Below are 16,387 nucleotides of genomic sequence, written 5' to 3' on the forward strand. Positions count from 1 at the left end.
GGGCCGGATGAACCTATACAGGTGGGCTAGATAACCTTCAGAGGAGTCCGTAAGCTGAAACACTCTTGTCATGCCCAAGAATTTTTATTGCCTTGGAGCTGCACGTTTACTCCTTCTCCGAGAGAAACGGTTCTGGGGGAGAGCCCCCCGTAAAGTCAGAGGTGTAGGTGAGAGCATAAAACAGATTCTGGTTTTGGGGTTAGATGCTCGGGAACAGGGGGTTTCCTGAGGCTTGATCACGCCTTTGCGTATGCCAAGCCTCCTTCCTCATGACCTTTGCCATGGGCGGAGTTCCTCACGCTGGCCCCCGGCATGTGTCCTAAAAGTTGAATTGGGAGTTTGTCTGTAGACAAGGAGATGAAGATCCATTCCAAGGACATAGATATATAGAAATAGATACAGAAATGTATAAGTGCATATATTGAAAATATTTAACAGTTTGCCTAACAGTAGGTGTTTGGTAAGTATTGGCTGTCTTCTCCCTTTTATTTCTCTGTGACTGGAGTGAAGAGTGCCTCAGGCTAGTAGGAGATAAGGAAGCTGTATTAGGGGGAGACTGTAAGTATCCTATGTCATTTGACTTTATCTCGAGCCATTGAAAGTTTTAGAATAAAAGGCATGATCCCACCTGAATTTGTTTTTAAACTACTTTTTTTTTTTTCTTGACTGTGCCGCGCAGCTTATTGGATCTTAATTCCCCAGCGAGGGAGCAAACCCATGCCCAAGTGGAAGCAAGGAGTCTTAACCACTAGGCTTCCAGGGAAGTCCCCCAATCTGAGTTTTAGAAAGTTCTGGCAGAATATGGACTTGAGAAAGCACAGAGGATGGTTTTAAGAAATAATATGCTTAAATATATTGTCATGGCAAGATTTTATTTCCTTCACTGAAATAACACTTTTTATTATCAGTGTTTACAAATTGTCAATTTAAATAAACCTAGATATAAAGTTGACTCTTCTTTTTTTGGTGACAGGATAATGAGACATGTATTGCATTTCAGAGTCTGAAAGACAGAATAGTTAGATTCAGTCATTCAGCAAGTATTGGAGCGCCTTCTTTATGCCATGTACTGTGCTAAGCTCTGGGAGAACCACAGTGAGCAAAAACGGACGTAGGTGTCCTTTGTGGAGCTTACTTTCTTCAGAGGGAGGTAGGTATTGATCACATAAAAGATTAATACTGAAATGCTAGGGGAATTAGGTCTGGCCGTGGAGTCAGGAGAGCATGGAAGCCGTTATCATCGTCCACTTGGATTATTTCAACAACCTTTTAACTGGTTTCGCTCCTCCCACTCTTCCCCCGGCAGTCTGTTCTCCCCATGACAGCCTAAGGGATGCTTTTAAATAAATGTAAGGCAGACTTCTCAGACTCCCTTGCTGCTGCTAAGTCGCGTCAGTCGTGTCCGACTCTGTGCAACCCCATAGACGGCAGCCCATGAGGCTCCCCCGTCCCTGGGATTCTCTAGGCAAGAACACTGGAGTGGGTTGCCATTTCCTTCTCCAGTGCCTGAAAGGGAAGTCGCTCAGTCGTGTCTGACTCTTCGCGACCCCATGGACTGCAGCGCACCAGGCTCCTCCGTCCACGGGTTTCGCCAGGCAGGAGCACTGGAGCGGGCTGCCATCACCTTCTCCGTTAGGGCTCCCAATTTTAATCAGGAAAGGTGAAAGTCCTCACAGTAGCCTGTGAGGCTACCCTGTTGCCTTTTTAGTCTACTTTCCGAGCTCACTGACTCCACTGCAACCTCGCCTGCTTCTAGGTTGCTCCTTGAATAGCCAGTCCTGCCCTGGGGCCTTCGCCTTGCTGTTGTTCTGCTGATGCCCACGTGGCTAACCGCATGCCTCAGGTGTCATCTCTTCAAGGGGGCCTGGATCGTCCACCAGTTTGGCCTTTCAGCTGGCCCGTCGCCCACACTCCCAGGGCCCCTAGTCTGCTTTCCTGTTCCCCTCAGGGCATTTATCATTTTCCAACATGGTCTATAATTTACTATTTAAATTACGTTTATTGTGTCGTTCCCATCTCCCTTCTTTCCTACTGCCAAAGCTCCACATGGCCAGTGCTTTTTATCTGCTCATTGTTGTAAGTGTCCACAGCAGGGCCTGGCATGTAGCCAGCACTCCGTAAATAAACCTTGAGTGAATGAAAGGAAAGCTGATGTTTGAGTGGAGAAGTCATAACTAAGGGGACATCTGGCATCACGAGTAGGAGTTAACCAGGTGAGCTGGGGATGGAAAGGTAGGTATCGTGGAGGGGGCGTGGTTTGTATGGGGTGATTCATCAAGTGTAAGGCACTACAAGAGAAACGGGGATCACTCAGGGAGAGAGGAGAAAATATTTCAAGAGCAGCTTGAGGAAAATAAGTGCTGGACCGTGCTACAGCGTCTTTGTCTTTAGCAATGGAAAGATGGTGAAAGGTTTTAAGCAGGAAGGAGATGCCAGCTTTGTGCCTTTTAAAAGCAGTAACAACATTCTAGCTGTGGTATGGGGAACATATTGATGAGGGCACGAGAGGATGAGGCTGGATCAGTTGGGAACCTGTTGTCATGGGACAGGTGGGCGAGGGACCTCTCTCCATCACTCAGGTGATGGTGCTGGAAGGGAGACGTGGGGAAGTTAGACTTGAGAGAGTTAAGTGAAAGTTGCTCAGTCATGTCCAACACATTGCAACGCCATGGACTATACAGTCCATGGAATTCTCTAGGCCGGAATACTGGAGTGGGTAGCCTTTCCCTTCTCCAGGGGATCTTCCCAACCCAGGATCAGTCCGCATCACAGGCGGATTCTTTACCAGCTGAGCCACAGGAAAGCCATGAGAGAGTTAAAGGAGGCACAATCAGGTGAGGGATGTGAGAGGTAAGAAAGAAGTAAAGAGGAAGACACTTGCATTTCTGGCTTATGTAATCGAATGACTGGTGATTCATTAATTGTAGAGAATCCTGGAATAGGATCAGATTTGGAGGAGGGGACCGTGCATTTGAATTTGTGGTTGCACCTGCTGATTTTGACGTGACTTTGAGACAGCCGAAGGGTGTCAGGCAAGTAGTTGGATGTATGGAAAAGTAAATCTGCGAATCAGCTGCATAGGGAGGCAGTATAGGGAAGGGTTCACCATTTTGAATAATTCATGTTTTGAATAATTCAAAGTTGTTAAGGATATTACTGGGGCAAATTGTATAGCTACACGATCAGAGTCTCCTTAAAAACCTAAGCTCCCTGTCCTTTACTTTGGCTTTTAGTTTTAAATCTTTTACCAAACTTGATGCTACTTCCTAAATTTTATTTCTGTTAATAGATGATTTATAGGTGAGAAGGCAAAGAAGCATCCTGAGATTAAGTATGTTAAATGTCTTTTCCAAAAGTATTTTAGCTCTCTGAATAATTCATACTGTTGGATCTTAAGGCCTATAAAATATTCATACTGTGAGTGCCCAGAAACCAGGTTTGTAGCAACCCAGGAAGAAAGCTCGTATTCTCCAGACTCGCTTGGCAAGACTCGAAGCGGCAGTAATCACACTGTCCTTGTGGATCTCATCAGACGGCTTTCGTCTATTTCTGGGTGGTCACAGGGTTCCTGTAAATCGGGGCCCTTTCTCTCCATCTTGTTTTTCTTGCTCTCTTCACCACAGGCAGTAGGATAGTACCTTTCTGCCCAGGAAACCAGAAATGAGAGAAATGCTGTGAATCTCTCTGGCATAGGTACAGTGTAATGGTCACGAAACAGGTTTTGGAATCAGATGTGAGCTTCAGTGGAATCCTGGCTTTCCTTCTTGCTAGCACTGACCTTGGGCCAGTTCTTCTCTAAACTTTTTTTTTAGTAATACCAGAGAATCTTAGTAATTGCCTTAGAGTATTTGTGAGGAGTCAGTGGAATAGTCTGTGCAAAGAGTTCCTCTGAGGATGGAGTGGAGTTGTCTGTAATCTATAAGCACCTTGTAACTAATAGCCAGTAGTAGTAGTAGAGGTAGGGAAGATGTATATTTTACTCTGTATGGCTCTTACATGTTTCGTTTGACTGCCTCGTGAAGCTTGTGGGACTTTAGCTCCCCAGCCAGGGGTTGAGCCTGGGCCCTTGGCATTTGAAAGCACAGAGCCCTAACCGCTGGACCACCAGCGAATTCCCATAGATTTTATTTCTGTCTCTTTTGAGTCAGCTGTCTGATTATGTAGACCTACTATCTTGAACAGTATTTAAATTTTGTAAATTTCCTGATTTGGGGTTTTGGGGGTATCAGTTTTGTTGTGTTTTGTTTTTTTTTTTAACAAATTGTAACTTGATTTAAAAAACATCTCAGTTGATTTCTCTGCCAGTTTGTTCACCTCCTGATGATGGGTGCCAAGTTTTATTCATTTTTGTTTTTCCCACAGTACCTTGCTCTAGAGGAGTTTTGTGCTGGTTAAGTTCCACTGTGTGTTGTCCGCTGTGATGCCTGGCACACAGTGATGCAAGGAAGGAAGGAAGGGAGTCGGAGATGAGCAGAGTCAGTCCTCCGCCCTCTTCTGCGTTTCCTCCTCAAGATACCCTAGCTGCGCCCATGACTTCAGCTGCCACTTAATCACTGCAAACCTCCAGCCTCTTTTTGTATCTTAAACCACTATTCCATCTGTGCATCTGTCTTTAGCACCTCTCCACCTGCAGGCCCTTCATCATTTCAAGCCCATTATGCTCAAACTCTCCCTTTCTCCCTTCGCTGTTTTGGTTAGTGGTGTCTTGCCAGGCATTGAGCACCCAAACATAGTCATTCTTAGCTCTTCCTTGCTTGTGGATAATACCGTGCTAATATTTCTCAAACAAAACCCTTTTCTTTAGCCTTACCAGTCTGGCCTCAGCTCATATCGTTATTCTCTTTCTATCTAGAAGGTGCCTTTAACATTTTCCTTCAGTCCCTTCTCCATACTCCTCTGCCCAGAATTATCTTTCTAAATCACAGCACTGATCTTGTCTTCCCTGCTTATAAGCCTCTGGCAGTTCCCTAGTTCTCAAAGCAGGGACCTACTGACTGAGCTGTGGGCGAAGTCTGGTCTGCTGCCTGCTTTGTAAATTAAGTACTATTGGAATACAGGCATATACTCATTTGTCCACATAGTGTCTATGCTGTTATAACAGCAGAGATGAATAGTCCTGACGGAGATCGTTTGGTCTGCAAAGCCAAAAATGTACACTGTCTGGTTCTTTACAGAAGAAGTTGGCTAATCCCTGGCTTAGAGGGTAGAGGTCAGATTTGCATAGGCTGAAAAATTCTTCTTGATCTTGTCCCAAACAGGTTAATCACCATCACCACTCTTTGAAATACTGTAAACGCTACCCTGTTTTCTTGTGTGCCTACATGATTTCACATATTTTATTCCTTCTTTTTCATCTATCACATTCGTATTGTTGCTTCAAAACTCAGCCAAGTTTATTTTTCCTTTGTCAAACTCCCCTCACCTCTTCCTGGCAACTCTTCTGTAACACTGTTTTTATATTTCTATTGTAGCACTTTTATGTTATAGCCCATAGTTGATGTATATTTATAGCACATTTATTCTTCTGACAATGTCCTCTAAATTCTTGACTTTGATTGTGGTAATCATTTTTGTATACACAGCACATCATTTGGCAACTAGTGCAGTTCAGTTCAGTTCAGTCGCTCAGTCGTGTCTGACTCTTTGCGACCCCATGAATCGCAGCACGCCAGGCCTCCCTGTCCATCACCAACTCCCAGAGTTCACTCAGACTCACGTCCATCGAATCTGTGATGCCATCCAGCCATCTCATCCTCAGTTGTCCCCTTCTCCTCCTGCCCCCAATCCCTCCCAGCATCAGAGTCTTTTCCAATGAGTCAACTCTTCGCATGAGGTGGCCAAAGTACTGGAGCTTCAGCTTTAGCATCATTCCTTCCAAAAAAATCCCAGGGCTGATCTCCTTCAGAATGGACTGGTTGGATCTCTTTGCAAGGGACTCTCAAGAGTCTTCTTCAACACCACAGTTCAAAAGCATCAGTTCTTCGGCGCTCAGCCTTCTTTACAGTCCAACTCTCACATCCATACATGACCACAGGAAAAACCATAGCCTTGACTAGACGGACCTTAGTCGGCAAAGTAATGTCTCTGCTTTTGAATGTGCTATCTAGGTTGGTCATAACTTTTCTTCCAAGGAGTAAGCGTCTTTTAATTTCATGGCTGCAGTCACCATCTGCAGTGATTTTGGAGCCCCAAAAAATGAAGTCTGACACTGTTTCCACTGTTTCCCCATCTATTTCCCATGAAGTGATGGGACCGGATGCCATGATCTTCGTTTTCTGAATGTTGAGCTTTAAGCCAACTTTTTCACTCTCCTCTTTCACTTTCATCAAGAGGCTTTTTAGCTCTTCTTCACTTTCTGCCATAAGGGTGGTGTCATCTGCATATCTGAGGTTATTGATATTTCTCCTGGCAATCTGGATTCCAGCTTGTGCTTCATCCAGCCCAGCATGTCTCATGATATACTCTGCATAGAAGTTAAATAAGCAGGGTGACAATATACAGCCTTGACGTACTCCTTTTCCTGTTTGGAACCAGTCTGTTGTTCCATGTCCAGTTCTAACTGTTGCTTCCTGACCTGCATACAGATTTCCCAAGAGGCAAGTCAGGTGGTTTGGTGTTCCCATCTCTTTCAGAATTTTCCACAGTTTATTGTGATCCACACAGTCAAAGGCTTTGGCATAGTCAAGAAAGCAGAAATAGATGTTTTTCTGGAACTCTCTTGCTTTTTCCATGATCCAGCGGATGTTGGCAATTTGATCTCTGGTTCCTCTGCCTTTTCTAAAACCAGCTTGAACATCAGGGAGTTCACAGTTCACGTATTGCTGAAGTCTGGATTGGAGAATTTTGAGCATTACTTTAGTATCATGTGAGATGAGTGCAATTGTGCGGTAGTTTGAGCATTCTTTGGCATTTCCTTTCTTTGGAATTAGAATGAAAACTGACCTTTTCCCGTCCTGTGGCCACTGCTGAGTTTTCCAAATTTGCTGGCATATTGAGTGCAGCACTTTAACAGCATCATCTTTCAGGATTTGAATCAGCTCAACTGAAATTCCATTACCTCCACTAGCAAAGAAAGATGAACAAACAGATGGTAGTATGAAAGTTTGGTCAAAGGAAAGAATTTTGAATTTTGGGACTTGGGTGTCTATGGAAATTGCTCAGACCATGTTTATATATTATTCAGGTGTTTGTTGTTTTCTCCTCTTGCTTTTTGCAGCTGTCCTTTGGTTTCCTAAACTAACTGTTCAGAAATTTTCACAATAGAATCATTTAAAATGCCCTCTAAAAAGGCATTCCCTGGTGGTCCAGTGATTAGGATTCCGAGCTTCCACTTAAGGGGGCATAGGTTTGATCCCTGGTTGGGGAACTAAGATCCTGTATGCTGCATGGCACAGGCAAAAAAAAAAAAAGGACTCATTTCTCTTTATAAAGAGTTACCTCTTTTTGGAATGGCAATAATGACTGTCTAATGTCTAGTCAAGGCTATGGTTTTTCCAGTGGTCATGTATGGATGTGAGAGTTGGACTGTGAAGAAAGCTGAGCCCCGAAGAATTGATGCTTTTGAACTGTGGTGTTGGAGAAGACTCTTGAGAGTCCCTTGGACTGCAAGGAGATCCAACCAGTCTTTCCTAAAGGAGATCAGTCCTGGGTGTTCATTGGAAAGACTGATGCTAAAACTGAATGGCATCACAGATTCGATGGACATGAGTCTGAGTGAACTCCAGGAGTTGGTGTTGGACAGGGAGGCCTGGAGTGCTGCGATTCATGGGGTCGCAAAGAGTCGGACATGATTGAGCGACTGAACCGAACTGAACTGAACTGAATGTATTAGGAAACTTCCATTAGTTCAGTTTAATAATCTTGTTTTTTAAAAATTGCTACCAGGGTCAGTTTTATGGGAGAACATACCAGTAATTTCCTTGACCTCAAAAAAGTTTGTTTATTAAACATAGTTATAGACATAGTACCTCATATAAAAGGTTTTTCAACAGGCAAGAAGAATCAACAATTCATAGTTTTAATTACTGTGTTAATGTTAAAAGTCACTTTGCATTAAAAAAATGTAATTCATGCTCAGTGCAGCAGACTTTGAAAATAGACTAAAAAACACACACCATTTTATTATCATCCATATTTATAATGATATTATGGAAGTACTGGTGTTTGTCCTTCTAGCATTTTTACACACGTATGTGTTTATATATACTGCTGATTCTTTTTTCTAAAAAGGAAATAATGCAATAGTTTTAATAACCTGCTTTTTTCGCTTAGTCATTACCATTTACTCATGCCATTCAGTGTTTCTCAGAAATAAATATAAAACAAGTTCTTTTCACATGGCATGTGGGATATCAGCTCCCCAACTAGAGATCACACCTGCACCCCCTGCATTGGAAGCATGGGGTCTTAACCACTGGACCACCAGGGAAGTCCCTCAGAAATACTTTTTAAATGTCTGCATTCACGCCAAAGCCTTTGACTGTGGGGATCACAACAAACTGGAAAATTCTGAAAGAGATGGGAATACCAGACCACCTGATCTGCCTCCTGAGAAACCTGTATGCAGGTCAGGAAGCAACACTTAGAACTGGACATGAACAACAGACTGGTTCCAAATTGGGAAAGCAGTACATCAAGGCTGTATATTGTTACCCTGTTTGTTTAACTTCTGTGCCGAGTACATCATGTGAAATGCTGGGCTGGATAAAGCAAAAGCTGGAATCAACATTTCCAGGAAAAATATCAATAACCTCAGATATGCAGATGATGCCTCCCTTAGGGCAGAAAGTGAAGAAGAACTAAAGAGCCTCTTGATGAAAGTGAAAGCAGAGAGTGAAAAAGTTGGCTTAAAACTCAACATTCAGAAAATAAAGGTTATGGCATCTGGTCCCATCACTTCATGGCAAATAGATGGGGAAACAATGGAAATAGAGATTTTATTTTCTTGGGCTCCAAGATCACTGCAGATGGTGACTGCAGCCATGAAATTAAAAGATGCTTGCTCCTTGGAAGGAAAGTTATGACCAACCTAGACAGCATATTAAAAAGCAGAGACATTACTTTGCCAACAAAGGTCCATCTAGTCATAGCTATCATTTTTCCAGTGGTCATCTATGGGTGTGAGAGTGGACTATGAAGAAAGCTGAGCACCGAAGAATTGATGCTTTTTCACTGTGGTATTGGAGAAGACTCTTGAGAGTCCCTTGGACTGCAAGGAGATCCAACCAGTCCATCCTAAGGGAGATGATCAGTCCTGGGTGTTCATTGGAAGGACTGATGTTGAAGCTGAAACTCCAATACTTTGGCCACCTGATGCGAAGAGCTGACTCATTTGAAAAGACCCTGATGCTGGGAAAGATCGAAGGCAGGAGGAGAAAGGGACAACAGAGGATGAGATGGTTGGATGGCATCACTGACTCAATGGACATGAATTTGGGTAAAGTCCGGGAGTTGGTGATGGACAGGGAAGCCTGGCGTGCTGCAGTTCAGGGGGTTGCAAAGAGTTGGATAGGAACTGAGCTACTGAACTGAACTGAACTGATGCCATTTTATACAAGGGACTTCATTGTGCACAGATTTTAATATCCAAAGGGAGTCCTGGAGCCAAACCCCCTGTATATACTGAGGGATGACTGTATGTTTTCTGAAACGAATTTTAAGAAAACTAGTTGTTTGGCTGTGTCAGGTCTTAGTTGCAGTATGCGGGACCTTTCCGGATCTTTCACTGTGGCGTGCTCCTTCGCTAGCTGTGGTTCCACAGGCTCTGGGACGAATGGGCTCAGTAGTGGCGGCCTGCAGACCTAGTTGCCCTGAGGCATGTGGGATTTTAGTTCCCTGACCAGGGATCAAACCCACATCTGCATTGAAAAGTGGATTCTTAACCCTTGGACCACTGGGTAAGTCCTGGGAAATGAATTTTACAATAGGAAGTACGACTTCTGTTTTAACCTTCAGACATTGTCTTAAATTCATGGTGACCTTCCCCTAAACTTGCTTTTTAACTAGTTAATATTTAATCTTTGATAGCAGTTCATCTACATGTCTGTAGACTAGCTTGATGAAACATACCCATAATGCATACAGAGTAAGTCTTTAGTGCAGCTAAAGCGTATCTAAATGATAAAATTAAAAAAAACTTTTTGTGGGTAAAATTTACATACTGTAAATTTTACATAGCTCTTAAGTGTACACTTCAGTAACTTTTGATAAATACATGTACCTGCATAATCAGTATCTCAGCCAAGATACAGGCCATTTCTATCACTCCCTCCGCCCCCCACCCTGCAAAAAAAGTTCCCTTGTAGTCAGTTTTCAGTCCCTATAGGCAATCATGTTTTGATTTCTGGGAACATTGGTTAGTTTCGCCTCTTAAGCTTCATTTAAATAGCATCATATGTATATACTCATTTGTGTCTGCCTTTTTTCACATAAATCAGGTTTCTGAGGTTTTTTTTCCTGTGTGATTATATATATTCATCCTTTTTTGTCCCTGAATAATATTCCATTCTGTGGATTGATCATAAATTGTTTATCCATTTGTTCTTCTGTTAAGCATTTAGGTTGTTTCAGTTTGGAACTAATATGAATAAACCTGCTCTAAACTTCCTTGTAAAAGTCTTTTTGTGTATGTGGACATATGTTTTTACTTCCCTTGGTAAATATTTAGAAATGGAATTGCTAGATTATAGGAAGGTTTATTTTTAACTTTGTAAGAAATTCCAACCAGAACTGTGTAAGATTTCCAATTGTTCTACCACCAACAGTCAATCTTTTTAAAAAGTCTTAGCTCTTCTAGTGGACGTGATATTTCTTTAATTTGCATTTCCCTGATGACTAATGATATTCAATGCTTTTTAAGATGCTTTTGTTCATTGTATTTTAATTTAATTAATTTATTGTTGGCTGCAGTGGGTCATTGTTGCTGTGTGAGGACTTTCTCTAGTTGCGGTGAGGGGTTATTCAGGTATTTAAGAGAGTTTATATTGCAGTGTTTGAGGCTAGCTGTTGGCTGGGCTAGCCTGGAACTGTAGACCAGAACACCTATATGTGGTCTCCTCACAGTACTGTGGTCTTGGATTTTTCATGAAGGAACCAGGACTCTGGTTTTAGTGTTCCTTACCTTGTATGATCTAGTCTAAGAAGTTACATGACATCACTTTCTCTACTTTGTTGGTCAACCCACCTTTGCTGTGCTGTGCTTAGTCGCTCAGTAATGTCTGACTCTTTGCAACCCCCTGGACTGTAGCCCACCAGGCTTCTCTGCCCATGGGGATTTTCCAGGCAAGAAAACTAGAGTGGGTTGCTGTGCCCTCCTCCAGGGGATCTTCCCAACCCTGAGATCGAACCCAGGTCTCTCACATTGCAGGCAGATTCTTTACCATATGAGCTACAGGGGAAGCCCAAGAATATTGGAGTGGGTAGCCTATTCCTTCTCCAGAGGATCTTCCTGACCCAGGAATCGAACCAGGGTCTCCTGCATTGCAGGTGGATTCTTTACCAGTTGAGCTACCAGGGAAGCCCTCAACCCACCTTTATTGTTGGCCTCAATTCAAAGGAAGGTACATAGATCCACGTCTCAATTGGAGAAGTGTCAGAGACTTTGCTCATTTAACAGATACTGTTAGTAAGCGCCCTCTTGTGTCCTAGCAGTCTTAAGTACATCTCAATAGATGTAGTACTGAATTTTTCTGAATAGATGTAGTGTAGTACTGAATTTTTCTTCTTACCTATAGGAGATAAAGAACTGAAGTAAGTTGGTCTTTAAAGCTTTAAGAAAGTAGTAGAATATTTCACTTTTTTAAAATATTTCCTCACATGGATTTTTTTTCTTTTTTTTTTAGAATATAGTATTTAATGAAAAATACATGCTTAAGTGGTGAAAATGGCGGGCTTCCTAGACAATTTCCGTTGGCCGGAATGTGAGTGCATTGACTGGAGTGAGAGAAGAAACGCGGTGGCCTCTGTGGTTGCAGGTATACTGGTAAGTGGAAAGGTGTGGTTGGTGACATTCATGCCTCACGTTTCCCCCTGAAAATTTATCTTGATTCCTTTGCACTGTGAATAACCAAGATAGTACAGTTTTTGTAGGCAGTAGCTTTTTTTCCTGCCTTTTTGTTTTACTGTTTGTTTATTTATCTTGGGCCGTGCTGGGCTTTCGTCGCTGTGTGCAGGTCTGCTCTGGTTGCAGCGCCCGTGCTTCTCGTTGCAGTGCCGCCTCTCCTGGAGGAGCATAGGCTGTAGGGTGCGTGGGCTTCTGTAGTTGCTGCTCAGGGGCTCCAGGGCCCGGGCTCAGTAGCTGTGCTGCATGGGCTTAGTTGCCCCTCTGCATGTGGGATCCTCACGGGCCAGGGATTGAACCCGTGGACCTTGCATTGGCAGGCAGATTCTTAACTGCTAGATCACCAGGGAAGTCCTTTTTTTTTTTTTTTTTAATGCTTTTTACTAAAAATATCAAACATACAGACAAAAATAGAATGGTATAAAGAGTCCCTTCTCACCCTCTGTACTTAATCTTTGAGCTTCAAAAAAAATTAAATCATGGACTTCTCTGATGGGCCAGTGGTTAAGACTCCAGGATTCCACTGCAGGGGGCATGAGCTGGATCCCTCCTCAGGGAACTAAGATCCCACATGCTGCAATGAAAGTGAAAGTGAAGTTGCTCAGTTGTGTCCAACTCTTTGGGAACCCATGGACTGTAGCCTGCCAGGCTCCCCTGTCCATGGGACTCTCCAGGCAAGAATACTAGAATGGGTTGCCATTTCCTTCTCCAGGAGATCTTCCCAACCTAGGGATCGAACCTCAGTCTCCTGCATTGCAGGCGGATTCTTTACCCTCTGAGCCACTAGGGAAGCCACAGGGCACAGCGCCCCCTCCCCCAGCCCCGCAAAATCAGATCATGGCCAATTTTGTGGTGGAAATCAAGCATTTGCTGCCCCCACCGAATAAGATACTTGCGATATTTTAAACGTCATTCAAGAGCTTCTTTACGATACTGGCATACTCCATCATGAAGTTTTGCATTAATTTTCTTGGTCTGAAGACTCTTGTTATAAAACTTTTCATTTTGAAGCTAAATGTATTCTGGTGCCTCCAAGGCCTGAAACGGGTTACGTTTCCTTTCACGGAGCTCATCATTGAAACCACAACCACCTTGAGCTGGGACCAGAAAGATCCTTTTAGACTTAATGTAAATTTCTCCTTTTCAGTGTATAGTTCTACACCTGAAGTCCAATAGAAAAAAAAAAAAAGTAGGACAAGAACTCAAGATAACTGTGAAGCAGTATGTATGCAGAAGTCTTTTAGGTGTTTCTAAGTTTTTCTTGCTCTCTAGGGTCATCTCGCCTGCACTTAATTTGCCTATGAAATTCCTTAGTAACTTTTTTACTTTGTCTATTCAGCCTAGTTTACATAGAAACTTTACATTTTGCAAACTCATATTTAATCAGTTTTATAGTATTTAATCAAATTGCCTATTAATTAAAATCATAGCAAGCTTAGATGTTTTCTTGGAGACGTGGCAACTCATTTGTGGAAACGAAAGTGCTTGGTCACATTAAAAAGGAATGTCCGAGTGCTTTTTAATATGAACAAGAGAGTGAAACTAGGTAATCAGGGAACTGGTTAGTTAAGAGAGCTTTGGTTGTATATAATTTAATGGTGCATTTATGGTGTATTTTATGGTTGTATATAAATTTATGGTGAAGCAGATAATTCATTCCTTGATAATAAATTTTTCATCTTGCACTGAGAGCAGAACATCAGAATCTTATACTGATTTAATTAGTTGGGTTTACCTCATATACTATAAAGAAGTAAACAAGGGATTCTTATTTTTTATATTTCAGCATCTAAAACTCAAAGTAGACATATTTCATTGCATGTTTCAATTATATGGTCCATAGAGAACGTGAAATGTTAAGGAGCATGTAAGCCGAGTGTTAGTGTTAGTGCTGTTTTACCGACGTGGGCCCTTTCTCCTTCTCAAGTTTTTTACCGGTTGGTGGATAATGATCGACGCAGCTGTAGTGTATCCGAAGCCAGAGCAGCTGAACCATGCCTTTCACACATGTGGTGTGTTTTCCACATTGGCTTTCTTCATGTAAGTATGAGGTAACTCTCAACTCAAGATTATTTTCCTAAAAACTTTTTTTTCTCAAAAGTTTAATGCTATCTAAAATAACTTCGATTGATTCTTTAACATGATATATATATATATGTGCTTATATCTATATTCCCATTTTATTAAAATTTTTTAAATCAAGAATGACTTGAATTTAGTCAGATAATCTTTATCCTCTATAATGATTCAGCATGTGATTTTCGATCTTATATTTGTTAAACTGACAAATTACTATGTTTTATAGATCTTAAGACTATTTTTTGTATTTTAACATCTCTGAATATCAGCATGCTTCTCATAGTCATTGGTATCTTATAATTCATAAATTTTTCCCTTGGCAGCATGAAAAATAATGGTGCATCTTAAAAATCATTGGCATTTTAGATTTAATCAAGTTTGTACATTTGTAGATTTTTTAGGAGGGGAGTAATCCGTGGAGTATTATTTAAATGTATTACTTGACTGTATTTGCCAGTATTGGGGGGAGGACAGCATTAACCTTAAATTAAGAGATTGATCTATGGCTTTTCTTTTTCATTAAATCATTTTCAGGTTTAGCCATTCTGTTACTTCCTAAGAGTTTAGAAGCTTTTCATGGATGTCTTTTAATAATTAAAAAAATATGTTGAATGTTAAGATTATATAATTTTATTATAGTCAGAAGCTTTAAAAACATTTAAATTTGTAGAAGATGGATCTACTTATATTCATTTAGGATACTAAGTAAAGACAGTTCCTACTACAAATGAACCTGCTCTGACAAAAGTGGAAAGAGGAGCTGAATAAAGTGAGCCTATTTATTATACATAAACCACATGTTCTCTGAATTTGAGAAATGGATGAGAGAAAGTCACTTGACTTTTAACACAAAGAGAAACTTTTGAGCTCTTGGTTATAGTGAGAGCCTTAAAATGGGGTAACACACAGTGAGCCACTCATGTAAAATAGGCAAGGAAATCAGAAAACGGGAGTCTCTTTCATAATCTCTGGAGGCAAGTGATAGTAATCCCTGAAAATTAAATCTTGTCTGGGTGTATTTTAGTAAAGTAAGACTACTGTAATATTTCTATCCATTAGGACATTTAAGTTAAAAGATACATTCAGTTATTTAGATGTTGACTTTAGTTAGAAAATGTTTCTCTTCTAAATGACTTGTGAAGAAGTCATTCCCTTCTAAATATCTGTGACTCTTTTAGCAGCCTGAAAGCTTATTGGATGATTTTGTCTTGTTCTAGGATAAACGCTGTGTCCAACGCTCAGGTGAGAGGTGACAGTTACGAGAGCGGCTGTTTAGGAAGAACAGGTAAGGCCCTTTTGAGTGGTTACTGTATGCTAGTGAAAGAGGGATTTATCAGTAGAAAAAACAAAGCCTCTTGTGAGTCTTTATTTAGGGATGGTAATGATTATGTAGAATTGTTAGTGTTTTGCTTTTAAAAAAGTTTTTGTTATTTAAAACTTTAAGAAAGTTGAAGTTACTGGTTTTTGTCATCCTATCAGTGGATCTTGACTCCAGGTTATTCTTCCTGTTCTAATGATGGATTTATTCTTGTCCCAAATGTTGACCAATAATATTACTTACAATATGGCTGATTGTGATTATTTAACAGCAAAGTACGAACACAAGAAATCAAACCTAGGGCTCCAGTGTTTTTCACATTTAGTTCTGATCACCTGAATAACCAACCCATAGACTACAACGAAAGTGTCTAGAAGAATCATGCTGTCTACATACACAATTTTTTGTTTGAAATCTTTTGATTTGCCATCCAATAGTATTTTTCTTTTATTCTGACTATGACACATTCTATTAGAATCCAGGGGTTTGTTTCCAGTGGAATTTTCTTGCTGTATATGAGAAGTACAGGACTAGACATCCTATTTCCAGCCTTTAAGGATGAGAGAGGTTAACTTGTAATTATAGTCAGAAATTGGGACTACGTGGGAAAGGAATTTTGAAGGATGATTAGGAATAATAGCAAGCACTTGTAGAATTCAGCTCAGTTCAGTTGCTCAGTCATGTCCGTCTCTTTGCGACTCCATGGACTGTAGCACACCAGGCTTCCCTGCCCAAAGCTAACTCCAGGAGCTTGCTCAAACTCATGTCCGTTGAGTCAGTGATGCCATCCAACCATCTCATCCTCATCCTCCCACCTTTAATCTTTCTTAGCATCAGGATCTTTTCCAAGGAGTCAGTTCTTTGCATCAGGTGGCCAAAGTATTGGAGTTTCAGCTTCAGCATCAATCCTTTCAGTAAATATTCAGGACCCA

At 41.4% G+C, this 16,387-nt stretch overlaps 1 protein-coding gene across 2 annotated transcripts in view; it reads left to right on the top strand.

Annotated features, from left to right (window-relative positions):
- The window catches only part of TMEM50B (transmembrane protein 50B), a 41,416-nt gene that overhangs the window by 9,294 nt on the left and 15,735 nt on the right, over nucleotides 1–16,387 (top strand). For both annotated transcript variants that reach the window (XM_068973615.1, XM_068973621.1), the window contains exons 2-4: nucleotides 11,841–11,980; nucleotides 13,986–14,098; nucleotides 15,355–15,422. In XM_068973615.1, coding sequence (XP_068829716.1) covers nucleotides 11,882–11,980; nucleotides 13,986–14,098; nucleotides 15,355–15,422 — 280 coding nt within the window. In that variant the 5' untranslated portion in view covers nucleotides 11,841–11,881. The remainder of the gene's footprint in view (nucleotides 1–11,840; nucleotides 11,981–13,985; nucleotides 14,099–15,354; nucleotides 15,423–16,387) is intronic.

Source organism: Capricornis sumatraensis, chromosome 1, assembly GCF_032405125.1.
Source record: "Capricornis sumatraensis isolate serow.1 chromosome 1, serow.2, whole genome shotgun sequence".
Lineage (NCBI taxonomy): Eukaryota > Metazoa > Chordata > Mammalia > Artiodactyla > Bovidae > Capricornis > Capricornis sumatraensis.